This window comes from Gopherus flavomarginatus, chromosome 10 (assembly GCF_025201925.1).
Source record: "Gopherus flavomarginatus isolate rGopFla2 chromosome 10, rGopFla2.mat.asm, whole genome shotgun sequence".
Taxonomy (NCBI): domain Eukaryota; kingdom Metazoa; phylum Chordata; order Testudines; family Testudinidae; genus Gopherus; species Gopherus flavomarginatus.
The window spans coordinates 74,552,275-74,572,360 of NC_066626.1; the positions used below are offsets into that span (position 1 = coordinate 74,552,275).

A 20,086-nucleotide genomic window follows, 5' to 3' on the forward strand; every position below is an offset into this window, starting at 1 on the left:
CTGGGAATCTGTATTTGCGTCATTATATGTATCTTAAATGATACAGTTTGAAGGTGTTTCAGACTAAAGTGAAAATGTCTGCTTTTAAACAAATTGAATCTTATAAGTACACATTAATAAAGAAACTGTAACTTATCTTGATCAGTTTTATTTTTAATACAATTTAGAATTTAAATATTCTACAAAACTTTAATATGTTCCTTTATAATACTGTCCAGAAGGTGGCATCAAAGGTTACCATATAATGTAGTGGTTTGAATAGAACTTTATCATTAGGGGCAAATACAATATTGTATGAAAAACTGCTCAACAAAAAGAAGCTAAGAATATACTCAGGATTCCTATGGATAATGCTCCAAATATCAAGATATATATGCACTGTACCAAGATTTAGTGTATCCTTCAACAGAAAGAATAAAATTATTTTAGAAAATTAGAAAAAATATATCCAACCCTAAAACAGAATGATTAGTCCTTATAATTCAGATTAGCACCCATTTTCAATTCCCATACGTTAAGCTGTTTGATAACACAGCAGAGAAAGAGGAAGTTATTCACCTTGTGCAGTAATGATGGTTTTTCGAGAGGCGTCCCCCTGTGGATGCTCCACTGTAGGTATGCTTGTGTCCCTGCGCTGCTGATCGGAGAACTTTGGAGGCAGTGTCTGTTCGGCCCGCACACGCACTGGCCCCTCTTCATATTCTGTCATGAGCTAACCACCATTGCCCGGGTGAACCCCCATCAGTTCCTTCTCTACCGCAGAGTTCCTGACAAGAATTCTGAAGTAGAGGGAAGAAGGGTGGGTCATGGAGCATCCATAGTGATACACATCTCAAAGAACCAGTTACTGCACAAGGTGACTAACTTCCTTTTCTTCTTCAAGTAGTGTCCCTATGGATGTTCCACTGTAAGTGACTCCCAAGCAGTATCCCTAATGGGAGGAGGCTGGGGCTTCAGAGTTGAGTCTGCTATGAATGATAATACTGCGGAGCCAAAGATAGTGCCGGAAGCAGAGTCCCCCAGTAATCACACAGTGTTCTGCAAAGGTATGCACAGATGTCCAGACTGCTTTCCTGCAGATTTCCAAGACAGGGACATTCTTGAGGAACGTGACAGAGGAGGAAATCAACCTTGTGGAGTGTGGTCGGAGAATAACCTTGTTCTGAAAGAACTGTATTAGGGCAGTGTGCCATCAGTGCTGCTATCTCCCCAATTCTCCTCGCTAAGGTGATCGCCACCAGGAATGCTGTCTTCATAAACAGGTATGTGAGCAAACGAGTGGCAATGGGTTCAAAGAGTGGTCTAGTTAGGTGAAAATTCCTGTCTTCCGGGTGAATCTTGATGCAGGTCTCCAGGTGGTTGCACAGCTGCCTCCATTAGAAGGTGTGGGTGGCCATGACTACACTGGCGCTTTACAGCGCTGCAACTTTCTCACTCAGGGGTGTGAAAAAAACACCCCCCGAGCGCTGCAAGATACAGTGCTGTAAAGCGCCAGTGTAAACAGTGCCGCAAAGCGCCAGTGTAAACAGTGCCGCAGCGCTGGGAGCGCGGCTCCCAGCGCTGCAAGCTAAACCCCATGAGGAGGTGAAGTATGTGCAGCACTGGGAGAGCTCTCTCCCAGCGCTGGCGCTGCGACTACATTCACACTTCAAAGCGCTGACGCGGCAGCACTCCTGCAGCAGCGCTTTGAAGTTTCAAGTGTAGCCATACCCTTAGTCTCAGCTCTCTGCCCTTTCGAGACCACAGCTTCAGCTGTTGACAAAAAACACACTTCTGGGGAAAATGGCTTTCCCTGAGGCAATGGACACAATAGGAATGTCCGTCCATTAGGGGATGACCTGTTTACAGGAGAGGCACCTCTTAAACCCCAGTGAACCAGGCATACCCCACATAGGGATAGTTCCCAGAAAAAGGGGAAGTAGTAAATAAAGTTGGGGGGAGGGTGGGTGGTTGTTTGTTTTTTAAGGAAAAAAAACAAATGAAACTCTAAACTCACAAAAAAAAGATTAGGTTAGAACAATAGGGTTAACAATCTGATGAACGGATAGCTAATAGCTTTGTCTCTAGCCAGGGGTGGTTGAGAAGGAACTGAGAAGGGTTCTCCCCTGCAAGGCTGGTTAGCCTTGTGGCAGAGTAAGAGGAGGGGACAACATATGTGCAGGCCAAATGGACACGGCTACCAAAATTCTCCAATCAGCAGTGCAGGGCTGCATGAGCACCTACAGTGGAGCACCCATAGGGACACTACTCGAGGAAGCAACAGTTATTTACTGGGAAGTCACTGATTTACAAAGAACATAAATGCTGACAATTTCTCTCTCTATAGTTCTCCCTTAGCAGCAATTAGCGTTCAGATATACAGATTTTTAAATGGCTGATATTAACTCTTTTTGGTCTGTCTAGGCCACACATTAATAGTTTTGTGGCATAAGTACTGTATTCCAAGAGAGTTGGACATCAGTTTAAAAAAATATAACTCAATGTAGTTTCATATACAACAGGTTTACAAAGTTTTCCTGCCAATTTTTGTGGCTTTACAATCACTTGTGTTTATTATTGCAAGGAAGGGAAGATTCACTCTAATGGATCTGCAGTTTTTACTATTTTCCTGGGATCAAACTGGAGAGAAAAAAAGGTGGTGGTATTCTTCCATGCTCTTCCGAGAAAGTAAGTGCCAGCCACGTGAGTCGCCAAAACAAGAAATCACCACAGTAGACTTGGCAGATATTCAAAAGATGTGCATCACATGACATCCCTAGAATCCTTGAGCTTCAGTCCCCTGGGTATGGGTCCTTGACTGAGGAAGAAATGTGATAGTATCTCTAAAATGCCACCCACCTGAGTTACCCTCATGATACATCACACACAGTAAATTGTGCAAGGTCTGTGACCCTCCCTCTCTTTTCTTACATAAAGCACGAAATAGCTATCAGTGCTGTCATTAAAGTTTTCATCATTGGGCAGCTGAATTATCCACAGGCATTTTACCTATATGAAACAAGACAGTGCATTTGATTCTGAAAACTGCTCACTCAAGCATGATGCTAATAGCAAAAGGTATAGAGAATTATGGATAACTGTTCAATTCAAATTTTAAACCCCCTTGTCTCTTTCCTTTAACAGGAACTCAATGAAATTTATAATTGAATTGATTCAGAAATGGTGAACAATAAAAGACTAAATAAAATAGAGAAGAAAGCATGTGATGAGAAGAGGCATTCAGTCAGACTATTTATGAAAGTTAGAAAAAACAAATACCTGCAATGAACAACAACAGGTTCTTCTCTGCCAGCCCTCTTTTTTCGTACAAGACACACAAAATCCAGGAAGTCACTGGAATCATCAGGAACCCCATGATCAGGCCATGCTACATACTGGATCTGGGTGAGCTGACGAGTTTCATTTTTCTAATCAGGAATACAAAATTTGTTCAAATGTAATTCAGACTTCATAATAAAAAAAAACAGCGATAATCAACTATACTCGCATAATTACGTCTCATTTAGACATCTCAAAGCACTTTATGAATATTAATTATTTGCCAACACATATTTTAGAATCCTATTTTTCCTTATAAACAATAATAAAAGGCACAAATATGTCTTTATAAGCCATTCAGAGTATCTCTCTAGAACAGGCAAGCTATTACTTTGGCTTTTCTGCTAAAGTCTGTTTTACTGTTATCTAATCTTTTCAATCCACTCCGTCTGTTGGTGGAGCTCTCTGGGGCAGAAACAGTCTTGCTTTGTTATACACAGTGCCTAGTACAATCGGACCTTGATTCTGACTAGTGCTCCTAGGTATTACCATAATATAACCATAATGCATTAGAAATGGGCTGGAATACTTTTCTAAAATTCACTACCAAAGTGCACTGTAAAATAAGCAACCAGGTGCAATCTGGACAAAAATACCATATACCAATTCAACAAAGCAGCAAAGAGATATGACTAATAATGCATAAGAAAGAGAAGATCGCTATTTTAAAGTGTAGTTCTACTCTGAAAAGCAATTTTCTAAAAATAGTACTATGGGTTCCATGTTTGCTACACCTAAATGGCAGATCACATTTTCTCAACTTTAAAGTGAAAAGATTTTTTCCCTCTAACGACCAGTACTACACACAGCCTGGCATATTAAAATCAAGCTATGCCTTTTCTGCCTCACACATCATTAGCAATACATAAGAACATAAAAGTGGCCATACTGGGTCAGACCAAAGGTCCATCCAGCTCAGTATCTGTCTTCTGACAGTGGCCAATGCCAGGTGCCAGAGAGGGAATGAACAGGCAATCATCAAGTGGTCCATCCCCTATTGCCCATTCCCAGCTTCTGGCAAACAGAGGCTAGAGACATCATCCCTGCTCATCCTGGCTAATAGCCATGGATGGACCTATCCTCCACGAATGTATCTAGTTCTTTTTTGAATCCTGTTATTGTCTTGGCCTTCACAACATCCCCTGGCAATGAGTTCCACAGACTGAGTGTGTGTTGTGTGAAAAAATACTTCCTTTTGTTTGTTTTAAAACTGCTGCCTATCAATTTCATTTGGTGAACCCTATTCTTGTGTTAAGGAAGTGTTATTTACTCCTCATATTTACTTTCTCCACACCAGTCATAATTTTACAGACTTCAATCATATCCCCCCATAGTCATCTCTCTTCCAAGCTGAAGAATTCCAGTCTTATTCTCTCCTCATACAGAAGTTGTTCCATACTCCTAATAAAATATTCTGCAACAGAAACTTAGTTAACAATTATTTTGATGTATGCCAGAAGAGAATCCAGCTCTCACATTCTCAGTTGTGCTAGCACTGCAGGAATAATAAGAGTAAAAAGATAGTCAAAAACTTGCCCTTGTCTATAAAAGAAGCACATCTAACTGAATACACCCACCAATCAAACCTGTTGAATAAGAAGATATTATTTTTGTGCTCTCTTTTCTAACCATAACCACAACAGAACACACAACAGGTAGCCTAAAATAATAATATTAAAAAAAATCAGGGAATTGGGGGATTAAAGAATGTGGAAAATAAACATGACCTGAGGAGACTGCAGAAAGTGGGCCCAGAGGTATGTGGTGGCAGTTCTGTATGCATGAGAGAAAACTTAAGTAGCCAGGAGTCTAGGAAAGGCAAACAGGAAAGGAAAGGGGCTATGCAAGCACATGGGTGAGGGAAATGGAAAGAGAGGAACCAGCAGGTTATGAGACCCTGAGTGCCATGGCCATAAATATCTACAGCTATATGTGGTGTACACTGAGGTGTGTGCTAGCGTGCTGAAATGTAGAGAGACTGACCAGACAGTGGAACAGGAGAAGCAGCTGTGTAGTAGGAAAATTTCAGCCTTCTGAAATACTAGGTACCTCTTGATGCACTAATTAAGTGCTCAGTCAGGATTACAGAGTTACATTTAATTTATAATAAACATAAAATAGCTAGTTAAGTACTTACTACATAAAAAGTACTATAAAACATACAGTAACCAAGATTTCTTCCACCGTGTATCAGCCTCAGCACAACTTTATTTTCTACCCTGACTTATTTGGTTTACTGAAGGCCTTCTCCACCCAACCACATCCACATGCCTGCTAGACCAAAGTAATACTAAAAAAATTCCCAGATTTCTCCTATTTTTGGAGGATCACTGACTAGGCCTCATAAATCCTAAAATTTTGGAAGATACTCCTATATTACACCTTCAAATTCATGTAAACTCTTGTCCATGGAATTCTCAAAATTGAAAGAGAAAAATACAGCTGTCTCCTTTTTTTGCAAAATTACACCATAACAGCCATTCGACTAGCAGTCTCCATTAATTATGATGTAATTTCTCTCAGGAGAATCTCATTCTTTCTGATGCTATTCTGTGACTTATTATTCACTTATATATAAAACATACTGTACAATATCTGAGATGCAATAGAACACTGGGAGAATAGGCCTATTCTGTGAGAAATTTTACAGATAATTCAGCTGCAGTAAACAGTGAGAACTTCCCAACTGATCTTTACTGCAAAAGTGTACAATATCAGAAAGTTTCAGTTAGTTGGGGAGTCATATCATTCGATGTTTTAAAGATGATCATCTGCGCTCTGAATTGCACCTGGAAATGCAAAAGCAACCAGTGCAGAGCTCTTATCCTACTTAAGGGGCGAAAAAATGGTAATCTAATCATTGTGCCAATCTGTGGTAACTGTCAAAATTACAAAAAGTATATTTTTGGACTAAGTTCGGAAGAACTGTAACTGTTTCACCTCAAACAGAGCCACTGTCTTTCAAAATATCGATCCTCTCTCGTTTTCTAAGTTACTAGGAATTGGTTCTACCTGCAAATCCTTTTTCTTCAAGATAATACGTGAAGGATACTTACCCATAACCACAGTTTTTTTAGATGGAACCTGCATATTCCCAACATTTAGAATTGTCCCCATAAATTTTGCCACCATATATCAGAAATCCAGGCTTTCGTTTAAAAATATGAAGCTTAAAGACATTGTTTTAGGAATACTACCCTCCTAATGTGGTTTGTTACCCTATTAAGAAATGTTTACTGAAAACTGTCCTCAGAGACACAAAATGTGTTTCTAGGCAGCAACAATGAAAAGTTTCTAATTTCTATTCTAATCTAATGATGTTTGGAAAAGATCAAGGGAATATATTAAAATAAATCTCTAATAATTTCTTATTTAATTATTGTCATGGCTTTAGCTTTAGGATTATCTTGGACCAAAAAGCTCTTAGATAATTAACACTCATCCCATATGACTAATATATTGCACTGTACAAGAACATTAGAAGAACAAGATTAAATTTGTGTTCAATTCCCTGAAAAGATACCACTAAAACTTTTTTGTGAACAAAAGGTATGTATTCATAAAAAAGAAAATAATTCACACAAAATAAGATTTTTCAAACTGAGACTCATTTTCTATGAGATTTTAAAATTATCAATTAATTGGATATAGTCAAAAGTCTACATGTGGACGTGCTATAAAACTGGAAAGAATCTCCGCAGTTAGGTAATTCCACTTTGAGGATTCCACAGAATTTGACTAGTAACTATATTATAGTTTTACCTCAAGGTTAGTCAGTGTCATCTCTCTGAAGACATAAGCAGGATTTCCTTCCTCTGAATGGCAGGTAATCTTGAAATTTCCATATGATGAGCTTCCTGTAGGCTCTGGCCAGTACTGATGGCACTTAACCTAAGGTCAAGAGGTTTTCAAAGATGACAGTCTTTAGATTCATAGACCGTTATTTTTCCTCCTTTCTAGATTCAGCAAGTTCCCTTCTGAGCATTTTGTAATTACTCCTGACTTACTTACTGAACATACAGCAGGGGTTTATAATTGAAAACGAGCTATTAACTGCATAACTGAAATAAAAAATTTCAAACTAGTGTAATTGATATTAGTCCTGAGCAGATGAATACAATTAACCAGTTTCAACTGTTTTTGTTCATATGACATAATCAAAGGATCAAATTTTGACTCTGCAAATGCATGTAACTCCATGAAAGTTCCGTATGAACAGCTAAGGGCAAAATATGGTTTCAATTAGCATTGCAGGATGTGCAGTTGCCATTCACCTTGAAGGCACCAAACTTTTCCTCAGATCTATCTGTGTGAATATTATATAACTACACTGCCTGCAGAAACTTAAATATTTGATTTTCATACATAAAGTCAGGTAACATCATGTAGAAGTCCTGCTTCTCTTCTCAACTTTGTTTCCTTCACACAGGCCCCAATTCTAGAGTTCAGTGTAATTGAATAGTGATGCCTTTAACTTTTGATATTACTTCTTTTTAAATATTCCCTTTTGACACCATAGTGATAGGTCCCTCCTTAGATCCACTCCTAACTTCTAAAATCCTAAAATAATCGTTCCTTAACGCAGATTTACATGAAAAAGAAAACATGTTGCTATAATGTGAAAGGAGGAGGTGGCCAGTAAGCAGTGACTAAGATAGCTTCATGGTGGGACAAAACTACGGTGCATTAGGTGGTGGGTTTACCAAAATCTTTACGGTTAAATGAGAACTTTAAAGAAGACCAACTTTATGACAAACTGTTTAAATGCCCAAATATAAATAGGGGTCATTTCAGTTCATGCATATTTTTTATCTTTCTAATCCAGCCGGTAGGGTCTGTAAAAGCAGCCATATCTGCAGACTTTCTGCTCCCCTGAGACACTCTGGCATGCAGTGGGATAGTGACTTCATTAGCTCCTTGATCAGCATTAGAGCAGGGAGTCTGCCGATAGGTAAGACAAATGAAGTCCTTTTATTTCAATATTTAGCAGTTCTCAAAGAATTCTATAAATATTAGTATTAAAAAACCTTAGAGAACTGCTATTGTGGGTCTGTTCTGAGATCTGCAAAGAAAATTAAAGTAAATTAAAAGGGCACTTGAACTGAAATTCCCTCTAATTGTGTTCATTTGGGAGCACACAGCATCATACAGTAAAACTGAGTCACTGAAAAATAGTTTAAAAATATTTAAAACACGCACCTACAATTATTTTTATGGTGTTTAACAGGTCTGCCAGCACAGCAAATACATGGTTATTTTAACAAGAATGCACGCACACACAGCTGAACTGAAGTCTGAATTAATGTAACTATCCTCAACCCAGACCAGTTTTGCTGGCCAGGATGGTAGACATCTATTGTAAAACCCACCAAATAAAACTCAGAATTATGATGAAATTTCAGGATATTGTTATCAGCCAATTATGCTTATGTGTTTCAAGTTCTCCAGTTGCCACTGAATGTTACAAATAGTATGCCAGCTGTTTTATGAAATACACCAGGTATGTGCTAATATTTGAATGGTACTTCAGTGGACAGAGGCAACACAATGGGCAAAATTATTAAGGAGACAATATCAAGTAGAGTTTCAGGTGTAGCTGAAATTAGGTGATGCCATTATGGCAACATACACGTAATTATTTAGAATTACTTTCTTATTTATAATTTGTATATATGCAGCTAGCAACATGTAACATAACAGCTTTTTCTATTAAAAGAAGCATATATAAAAATGGGGTTAAGAACTAACATGACTAACTACTCAAAAACAAATCTTTTTAAATAAAAGATTGCACGTACAGTAGTCAAACTGCAAACACTAATAATCTTTCATTTGATTAGGCAAATACCCAGAGGCAGTACTCCACTGCGTGGAGATACAGCTTGAAAGTAATAGAATTATAGAACTGGAAGGGACCTCGAGAAGTCATCTAGTCCAGTCCCTGGCACTCATGGCAGGAAAAAGTATTATATAGACCATCCTTGACAGGTATTTGTCTAACCTACTCTTAAAAATCTCCAATGATGGAGATTCCACAGTCTCCTTAGGCCTTTTATTCCAGCCTAACCACCTTGACAGCTAGGAAATTTTTCCTAATGTCCAACCTAAACCTCCCTTGCTGCAATTTAAATGCCTTACTTCTTGTCCTGTCCTCAGAGGTTAAGAACAATTCTTCTTCCTCCTCCTTGTAACCACCTTTTATGTACTTGAAAACTGTTATGTCCCCTCTCAGTCTTCTCTTTTCCAGACTAAAAAAACTCATTTTTTCAATCTTCCCTCATAGGTCATGCTTTTTAGACCTTTAATCATTTTTATTGCTCTTCTCTGGACTTTCTCCAATTTGTCCACATCTTTCTTGAAATGTGGTGCCCAGAACTGGACACAATACTCCAGCTGAGGCCTAATCAGCGTGGAGTAGAGCGGAAGATTTACTTCTCATGTCTTGCTTACAACACTCCTGCTAATACATCCCAGAATGATATTCGCTTCTTTTGCAACTGTGTTATACTGTTGACTCATATTTGGCTTGTGATCCACTATGACACCCAGATCCCCTTCTGTAGTACTCCTTCCGAGGCAGTCATTTCCCATTTTGAATGTGTGCAACTGATTGTTCCTTCCTAAATGGAGTATTTTGCATTTGCCCTTACTGAATTTCATCCTATTTACTTCAGACCATTTCTCCAGTTTGTCCAGGTGATTTTGAATTTTATCCTAACCTCCAAAGCACTTGCAATCCTTCACAGTTTGGTATCATATGCAAATTTTATAACTGTATTCTCTATGCCATTACCTAAATCATTGATGAAGTTACTGAACAGAACCGGACCCAAAACTGATCCCTGCAGGACCCCACTTGTTATGCCCTTCCAGCATGATTGTGAACCACTGATAACCACTCTCTGGGAATGGTTTTCCAATCGGTTATGCACCAACCTTATAGTAGCTCCATCTAGGTTGTATTTCCCTAGTTTGTTTCTGAGAAGGTCATGTGAGACACATCAAAAGCTTTACTAAAGTCAAGATATACCACATCTGCTGCTCCATCCCATCCACAAGGCTTGTTACCCTGTCAAAGAAAGCTATCAGGTTGATTTCACACAATTTGTTCTTGACAAATCCATTCTGACTGTTACTTATCACCTTATTTATCTTCTAGATGTTTGCAAACTGATTGCTTAATTATTTGCTCCATTATCTTTCCAGGTACAGAAGTTAAGATGACTGGTCTGTAATTCTTCGGGTTGTTCTTATTTCCCTTTTTATAGATCAGCATTATATTCGCCCTTTTCCAGTCTTCTGGAATCTCTCCCATCTTCCATGTCTTTTCAAAGATAAATGGATAATGGTGGATTTAAGGCTGATCCATGGATCTGGATCCAATTCTCCAACGAACTCCATAGTATAATTGGCGATTGTTGTGATGTCGTGACATTGCAAGGCAAATTTATGACATTGCAAAGCAAATAATACAACACTGGTCCAAGGCCTCCTTACAGGATTAAATCATCCCTGTCCAGAAACTTTAATCTAGAAAAAATGACTTTTTTGAGTTGACATAGGTCAGGGGAAAAAAACCACACTCGAAGCAGGTAACTTTGTTTACTACTTCACTGTAAAAACAGTCAGATTAAGTCTTTAAAAACTCATTTATGAAACATGAGAATCAAGATTTATACATGTTTCAATACTACACTAAATGTTAAGACTAGTTGCATAATCCTGAAAGAAAGGGTTTAAAACTGAAACACAGGAGAGCCTTAACTGTATCAATACCTGTGAGCACTCCCATAAAAAAGAAATTCATAATGGCCCTGTTATAACCTAGTCGTTTATGGCGGATTCCAAAAGGGATTTTTAAAATAATATGTGATTAGATTTCAAGTCAGAACTTTGACTTACTCTGCCCCTTTCAACTTGAGTGGTCAACATTACAACCATAGATGAACCTTGTTCCCAAGTCATCTGCCAAAAATCAGGACAAGTGTTCGGTAATGGGCCTTGACAAGCAATGTACTGGTTTATTATGCTGGAAGAAGAGATTTCCATCTAAAAGAAAACAAATTAATAATTATTTTAGTTGTTAAACAACATTAATTTATGCACCACAAATTTAGACTTTGCTAGATAATTTAAATTAGATTTACAAAAAATATAGGAAGAATGAATCAATAATATCAATACTATTAAAATGTTTATCAACAGACCACAGATAAAAGAGCTCACAATACAAAAGAAACTCGTCAAGGCTTAAAAAAAAAATCTTATTTAAAACCATTAAGAAATCCAAATATCTTTCATTTAATTAATGGACAGACTTTAGTAGCCAAATACCTGAGCTGTCAAGACCACAGGTCATAATGAAGGCATACGAAAAAACGTGACAGTTCAGTGTCAAAATAATTTTTGTAGACGTATACACATTACATCCACTGTTTACAATATATGATAATTAAAATACTAATCCTGGAATCAAATATCTTTCTTTTCTATTCCTGAAGTGAAAAGTTAGCTGTACTTTGTTATTACTGGCTACAAGACAAAGACCTACTAGGCTAAATTTTGCTACTCTTGAACACTGAAACAACAATGTGCATTGGGTTACTTTGTGCCAGTTTTAACTCTAGATAGTTACTTTCTCCCAACAATGACACCATCTGAAATAAAATTCAGGCTCTTGTTGCTGCACATAAAAATCTCTCAATTTGATTGAGAGTTAGTAGGAAATTATCAACCACTGTCTTTTAGATAAACAAACCTACTAACATGTAAGCCAACTGATGAAAATACTTCCCATCCACTCTAATCTATATTAGATTTGAGAAACATTTTCAAAAAGAGTGAATTATCTTATTTTTACATTTTCTGCTGAAAAGCTGCAGTAGCAACTTATAAATCAATTGTTCTTCTCCAGAATACTGCCACAATGTACTTACAGTATGAATGACATGAAATTCAACTTACATTTATATAATTTGCATTGATGTAGTCATCATTACTCTTCAAAATGACCCGTGTAGCATCATCTGAAAAAATATTTAAAGAACACGTTATTTCTCTACCAAGTACAAATAAAGACAGTATTTTAACTTAAAACCATTTACATACACATACACACACTTACAAGGCGAAATGTCTCTGTATCTATTTTTGGAAATATTTTGAGGTAATTTGGCACAAGACATTGTCATTCCAGGCTTCTTCCTATACAGTTGCTAAAAGAGAATAAAGATGGTCAGATAGTAACAGACACAACATAGGACCTGCTAGCTTTAAATTTACTACAGACATTTTAAAAGCATATAAAACAAACATGAAAACATTTTCTATTCACAAGCACGATGCAATATTAATTTTGTTCTTTTACAAGATCATTCAAGCAGCTGGACTACGAGCTCATATGGCATAGGCTGAGAAACTGAATCATAAACCGTTGTAGCAGGCATGCATCTGGACAATGGCCAATACTATTGGTTACTGTGGGAACAGCAGACATAGTCCACTGCATCTTAACACAGTGTTTTGGGCTGGCAGATACATACTGTGAGTAGACCTTACTGGCTATGCTACTGCTATACCCCGAGCATGCCACCATCATCCTCCTGCACTCCTACACAGTGCTGCAATAAATCTTAGTCTCCCAGTAAATGGGGTGTGTGTGTGCGCAAGGATTCCCTCTGTAGGAGTTCTGCTGTATTCCGGTACATAGGCACCTATGTGGAGAGCCCGTGAGTTGCTGCCCCTAACTGAACCAGCACACTTCTCAATTCAAAGAAATATAGCGAAGAGCCTCACAGTGCATGGGATATTACATGGATAACAATATATACTTCCTGAAGACTCAGGGTAAAATGAAAAACATGTTAATACAAATTCCGTTTGGACGATTAACAAGTGTATATCTCATCATAGATTTGGATGGCACATTACAGGGAGAATCAACAGTCCCTGCCATGATGATCTTACAATTTAAGCTAGGCAATGTGACATAATTGTTTATTTTCATGAAGTATGCATAATGCTACTTCTATTCTTTATTCTTAATTTTTCTTTTCATGTATTTATGTTTATTCATGTCTATTTTATTTAGTTTGCATCAAAATACAAATCATTGTAAGAGAAACTTTGGAAGATATGTTCTTTATTTCTCCTTAGCTAATGTATTTCAATCAGAACATAAGCATGGAAACAGGATTTTTCTTTTTTTCATTTGGCTCCTGCTTTTTAATCCTTACTTGGTTATACTCCTCATTTCCAATGTCACATCTGAGATATAACTACAACAAAAATGGATAGCAAGACAATCTATTTTTATGACTGCTTACATTATAATGATCATTACTTTAAAATATTAAGGAGTTTCTTCCTCCACATCACTTTAATGCTTCACATATAGTCTAAGAGGCACAAGTTGATAAGCTATAATATTGTGTGAGGAACTCCTGTTGAGTTATTTTTGAACTACAGTTTATTTACACCTAATACTCTGCTAACACTGAACTGCATGAACCACATCCATCCATCCATCAGCATAATTATTTTAATATATTTTACTATTTCACTATACCATGCCCCCATTCACTGTTGAGGTTAGGCAGGTACAATTCCTCCAAAGTCAATGGAGTGACACTCATTTACTCCAGGGGTAAGTTTAGCCTCCGTAGAACAAGATAGTTCTAATTCTGCCTCTATTTATGACTGAACAAGAAGCAAAAGAGCTGAAAAGTGAGCTTGGATATAATCACAATGGCATCAAAAGCTATTTTATTTAAGTTCCTGCATGAAATTAAAAGAAAAGATGAAATCATTACTGTATATCATGCAAAACATTAATATGATTTGAAATGGAAAATTATTTCCTCAAAGCATTAGTTTGAATAGTTCTACATAAAATGAGTGATCTAAGTCAACCAATTTTCAGTAATCTTAGTTTTAATTCAATAGGCTTAATAAGGCATTGCTTTAGTCTTCATTTTCAGTTTAAAGGAACACGAGATTGGTAAACCAAACATCTGGTTTACCTTCTTTCCTTTTTAGACCTATTTGCAAAATGCATGCATTTTTTGTATCACTTAGTACAAAATGAATGCTTATTTTTTAAAAACAAGAACTGGTAATCTATACGATAGCCAAATGAGCACTCCCATGATAACTAATCATTATATAAGCATATGATGGAGGAAAGAGTTTGGCAAGGAAACAGATTTCAAGCTTCCAGGGAATTACTATAGATACCAAGTAGTAAAAAATTTCAACAGCTATGAAAAGTGCTCTATATAATTTATTGAGCACAAAGCTGTCCTAAAGAAATTCCAATCCAATTTAAACACAGTCCATAGAACAGGATCAGGTCTATAAAATATATACCAGATTGACATTAAAAGGGGTATCTCCATTTGTCTAGTTACTTTAGTAATGTAATAGATTATCTAGTCCTGCAGCCATATTACCTAATTTCAGAAACTAAGCTAGGGTGAGCTGTGTCTGTATTTTGATAGGATACCGCCAAAGAACACCTGGGTGTTGAAAAAGTGGCTGTGTTGATTCAGAAGATGGTATTCTTCTCTGAGAGACAGCAATGAGCCAATGTACAAGCATGGTATTAAGGGGAACTGCACTACTCTCTTCAAAATAAATAATAAAAATCAACTACGTATAAAAAAATTCTATGGCATTTTCCTAAAACTAGGGTTGTATTTCCCAGTACTTTGTCCTAATGCTTAGATTTCATCTAAAATCTTCCCTGCCATTTAAATTGTTTATGGTATTCTTCACTTCCTGTTTTAATTTAGGTTGTCATCCAGAAGGGATGACACTGGGACTTGGGTAAAGCTTCCTACACCCTTTAGGTATTCGTGGATATGAAAGATGTTACATAAGCATAAGATCATTATAATTACAAAAACTTGGGAGTTCCAGTTATAAATGGCTTTACAGTGTATTAAAAACACTTAGATTGTACTAGATAGCTAACGTTTATTCTATGGTAACTATTTTAACCTGTAGTGTTTTAACACAGAAGTTAATTGATGTTTGGCTGTTCTTTCTTTACAGTAGATGAGTCAATTGCCTTGCTGACAGATTCTAAACTCAGTCTAATATCATTCAAATTTGTTCTGTTGAAGCTAATTATTACCCAGAAAGAGACTGGCATGTGCATACAATTACAGGTGGTACATTACTTACATCAAACTGCGCCAGAACAGTTCCAGTGATAAGCCCCTCTGCTAGCTGAATCATAGATTCCCGCAGAGCATCATCATCCTGATGGACACCATCCAGGGGGGATTTCTCAGGGATGTACTGGAAGTCAGGCTCACTCTCCAGCTTCTCTTCCACCACATCATAGACAGCTACAATAAATAAAGGTAGGAAGGTTGAGGGAGGCTCTAACCTAGCATGTTCTTTGGCTGTAACAGTGAATGCTCATCTTTTAAATAAGAAAAATGGCAATTTAGTATTGCTTCTACAGGAAAATCTGTGGTAGAGTACTATTAAGAGTCAGACTTTAATCCATAGCAACAAAAAATTCAGTGTTGAAACCATTATGCTCCACCCTAAAACTACATTGTTATTTATTTTATTGTCGAGTAAGAAATGGATTTTCACGTAATCAATACTGCTAAAATCCTGCTCCCTAGCCCTAGTCATATCTTGCCTCGTTTACTGTAACTTTCTCCTCTTTGGCCTCCCCAATTTCCACATCACATCCCTCAAGTCACTGTAGTATCTGTTTATCTTTTTTGTTTTGCGTTTTACTTTGCAGGGAATTAATTAGGCTAAAACTGGCAGACCACTGGCTAGAATGACATTCATAGGCCCCACTATAATTCTGTGAACACTCTGTGTAAAAGTACTGCCTGTAAACAAATATGTATTCAAATATACACAGTGAAGTACATACTATAGCTAGCACACAAGCATATGAAAAGTTTGCCCATAAAGTAGAACACTGTAAAAATGTGAATGAGGAAATTATGGCTACTTTTTAATTCTACATTTTAAGGCTTTTAATTTCAACCAAAACTATAAACAACACACAAAGGGGTATTAACTTGGTAAATCCATAAACCAATTTAGCAGAATTTAATTTTATATGACTATGACACAGGAAAAAAATATACAAAAACAATGAAATGGTTTAAATACATAGAATGGGAAGTAACATGGTTAAATAAAAAGAAGCCAGAATCATGTGTCAATTGGTTGAGGTAATCTAGTGGAGTGATTTCAACTACTCCAATTATTTCTCAGTACATTTTTCTGCTACATGGCTCTTTATTGTGATTGGGTAGTGGAGCAGAATTTAACACCCAGCAGCTGACTGTTGACAACATTCCAACAATATAAATGCCATGAACATACTATATAAGCTTGGTTTTTTAAGCATTTTCTTTTATTAAGATGTCTCCAGTAAAAATGTTACCAATAATTCTCAATTGCTTTGAAGATATATTTTAAGTCCTTGAATACTATCATATCTATGCGACAATTTCCAATGACACCCAAACTTACCATTTTGGGATGGACTATCCTCCATACTACAATCAATTTGTACAGTCATCTGGCCAATTTGTACCTAATGTGATTCAGGAATAAAATTTATGTCAAGCCCTCTTGCTAAGAATACCCAATTATTTTTCATATCCCTATTTTGGGTATTTAAAATTTGTTTTGAACACTTACTGTTACAGGTATGAATGCTTGCAGTACAAGGTATTTCTCTGTATTTGTATATGACTGAAATGCTGCCTTCTTGTTGTAATCTTATGTACTTTTTCTAAGGGGGAGCACCTTTTTGTAAAGAGTATTAGCATCCTTAACCCAGGACACAACGTGAAGGCTAGGGAGAAGGAGAGGGAAGATTTGTTGTTACACAGAAATCACTCACCATTGGGTCGTACTAGGAGCACAAGTTCCCCTGAGTGCCTCTCACAGCTCTCTTTAATAAACATGACAACTTGATCATGGGTATGTTCCGCTATATCCCTGCCATTTATCAATACAACCTGGTCCCCTTCATTCAAACGAGGGACACAGAGGTCAGCCTGCAACATGAAACAAATTTAATTTTACAAACACAGAGCACTCTAAAAACAAAGCTTTTGTATTTTGTTTCTTTAAAATAGCAACATAAGAAACAGCATAATTGTTGAGGAATGTGGATTCTGCCAGACTCATTTATGTAATTGCCACACTGGATCAAATGATATATAAAGCGTAACACAACACAGTAGACAGTGCCATTCATATGAACACTTCAATTCACAACCAGGAGGAGTCTGTCATTTCAACATGCCTTTCTGATGCTGTTACTCCCTGCTCCTTGTATGTATGCTGAAGTTGAATGCTTGGGTAAGATCTCCAGTGATTGAATTATATTCTGCATTAACACTGGGGATGCAGGACAAGCTCAGGAATCTCAGAAAGAACAGCAGCAGCATGGCAAAACCTTGACCAATTTAATTTCACAAATCTAAGAGCAGCAAGCTTCTAATATCACATTCAAGGCAACAAAAAGAAGATGGGGGCAGGAGGGCGGCAAAGGAAATGCACCAAATCCAGGTAATCTGGGCAAAAAGAACCAGCAAGTGAAAATACTATTTGTTACAATTTAACCATGGTTGCCGAGAGGAAAGGGCAGTGCATTCCCCATTTATCATCACCACAGCATTGCTAGATGTTTAATCCATTCATTCAAAATTAACTGCAATAGAAACAAACCAATTTGTTATATAGAAAATAAATTAGGAAAAAAATAATTAATTGGGATGAGAACAATCTAATATAAGATGTCAACATATACATTTTAATGATTTTATTTAGATCAAAGCTACTGTGTTGTTTTAATGTAAGCAAATGTGTGTCTTGTTCTATTAATTTCTGACAGGTGCACAACATAGAGCTGGCATCACAAAGGCTGAATACCAGGTCATTATTTCTGGCAATCAACTGCCACAATATTGTGCCTAGTTTGAAGACACTAATGGTGCTCACTGAACACCAGAATCACCACCACAGAATCAGACCGGGTTCAATCTAAATCTTGACATTACTCACAACTGCATGTGTCAGTAAAAACAAAAGTGATTTGCAATTTTTAACAGCATAAAAGTTTGTCTCAACAAAATTTGTGACAAAATCCCACTAATGTTTAAACTAAAAATTTATGCTAAATAACAATGTTTTCAGGGTGAGTGGGGCATTATATATCAAGAGTCAAGAAACAGCTATTATAACTTATTGTAACCATTTGCAGTGATGAAACTTCATTGTATTGAGAAAATACTCATTTTTATTATTAAAGCATGCACCACACTAATCTATGAACTTTAACTTGAAAGAAAGAAAAACAAACTTACAGATAGCAATGTAAGCAGTTTACTTTTATTTAATGCAGGAATTTGTAGAAGAGCATGTAAGTGATACTGGGGAGACTATATTCTGTCTGCAGTTTATTTTCATTCCACTGACCTCCTTTAACTAGCAAAGAAGTATTTTTAACATTATGTTTTAAATATATTTAGTCCCAACATTTAATTGACCAATAATTTCATTTAATATGTGAGGCAGTTACATGTGACAAGCTGTCAACAAGGTATGGGGACTACTACCCTAAAAGTAATATGTTAGAGCAATTTTATTCCTAGCAAAGTGTGGCCAGAACATTTTCCCTCAGGGAAAAAGAAAACACAAAGGACTTACAATAATTATGATCACATTCATCTAATTAGAGAAACAAGGTGGGTGAGGTAATATCTTTTATTGGACCAATTTCTGCTGGTGAAAGAGATGAGCTTCTCTCTCTCACCAAAAGAAGATGACCCAATAAAAGGTATTACACCTACCCATCTTGTCTCTCTAATATCCTGGGACCTACATGGCTAGAACAACACTGCACACATCTAATTAAACACCACCACTTAGAAGTTTTTCTGACAACTTACTGGTGTTCCTGGAGCTACCCTGGACACTATTACAGGCATCTTCTGGTCATATCCTCCCTTTAAAAACAAGTCAACAAGTCACAAATCATGAGTGTTTCTGAACAATCTTTAAAAATATGAATAGACATCCATTTTTCATTACCTTTACATTGAAGCCAAATCTTCCATTTTCATCTGGTTTCATTCTGATCAAAACAAGATTGTCATGGGGAACACCACCATTGGGCTAAACAAAAAGGAAGTATATAACATTACATGTAATTTGTTTTCAGCTAATGCAGGCTTTAAATACCACAGCTGTTCCAAATGTCCTCATCAAATGTCCAATAATTGCTATTGGTCCCCGAAAAAGCAGCAGTAACCATGCAAATTGTTTCTCTCACCCCAGTTTGATGTGGGGGATCATGGACTCTGAGTTGCTGTGCACAGCTAATCTGTAAATGTGTTCTCCTGGAAGCGAGCTGGCAAAATACGGAACTACCCAAATCATAAACTGACTAATAAAATTACAAGTCATGTAAATATAACAGTTACTGCAGGATCAAGTGGATAGGTTACAAATTTGCTGTGACTGAAAATGTATTGTTATATAGCTTGGGCAGGTCACATAACCTGTGTGTCTTAGTTTGCACTGGCTACAACTTGGGTTTAATAATGGGGGCGAGTTTTGCAGGGAGCTCATGGCCCTACAACTCACCTTTACAGGAACAGTTTGAAATACTAATGTGAGGTTTACTACTCATGCTCCAGGGCTATGTGGAGAGGAATATGAAGTGCCCTATCCTGACAGAGCTCGGTGATTATAATCCCTCTGTCACCCT

The 20,086-nt window shown here is 37.0% G+C and overlaps 1 protein-coding gene across 7 annotated transcripts in view; it reads right to left on the minus strand.

Annotated features, from left to right (window-relative positions):
• Positions 1-20,086, minus strand: part of PTPN4 (protein tyrosine phosphatase non-receptor type 4) — a 229,483-nt gene that overhangs the window by 11,887 nt on the left and 197,510 nt on the right. For 5 of the 7 annotated variants that reach the window (XM_050917015.1, XM_050917016.1, XM_050917019.1 and 2 more), the window contains 9 exons: positions 19,408-19,491; positions 19,266-19,322; positions 17,210-17,366; positions 15,505-15,671; positions 12,443-12,533; positions 12,283-12,344; positions 11,221-11,367; positions 7,081-7,209; positions 3,259-3,407 (listed from right to left, as the gene is read on the minus strand). In XM_050917015.1, coding sequence (XP_050772972.1) covers positions 3,259-3,407; positions 7,081-7,209; positions 11,221-11,367; positions 12,283-12,344; positions 12,443-12,533; positions 15,505-15,671; positions 17,210-17,366; positions 19,266-19,322; positions 19,408-19,491 — 1,043 coding nt within the window. Of the gene's footprint in view, positions 1-132; positions 780-3,258; positions 3,408-7,080; positions 7,210-11,220; positions 11,368-12,282; positions 12,345-12,442; positions 12,534-15,504; positions 15,672-17,209; positions 17,367-19,265; positions 19,323-19,407; positions 19,492-20,086 lie in introns of those variants that run through there. The other 2 variants (XR_007768388.1, XM_050917018.1) reach the window with 2 other exon arrangements.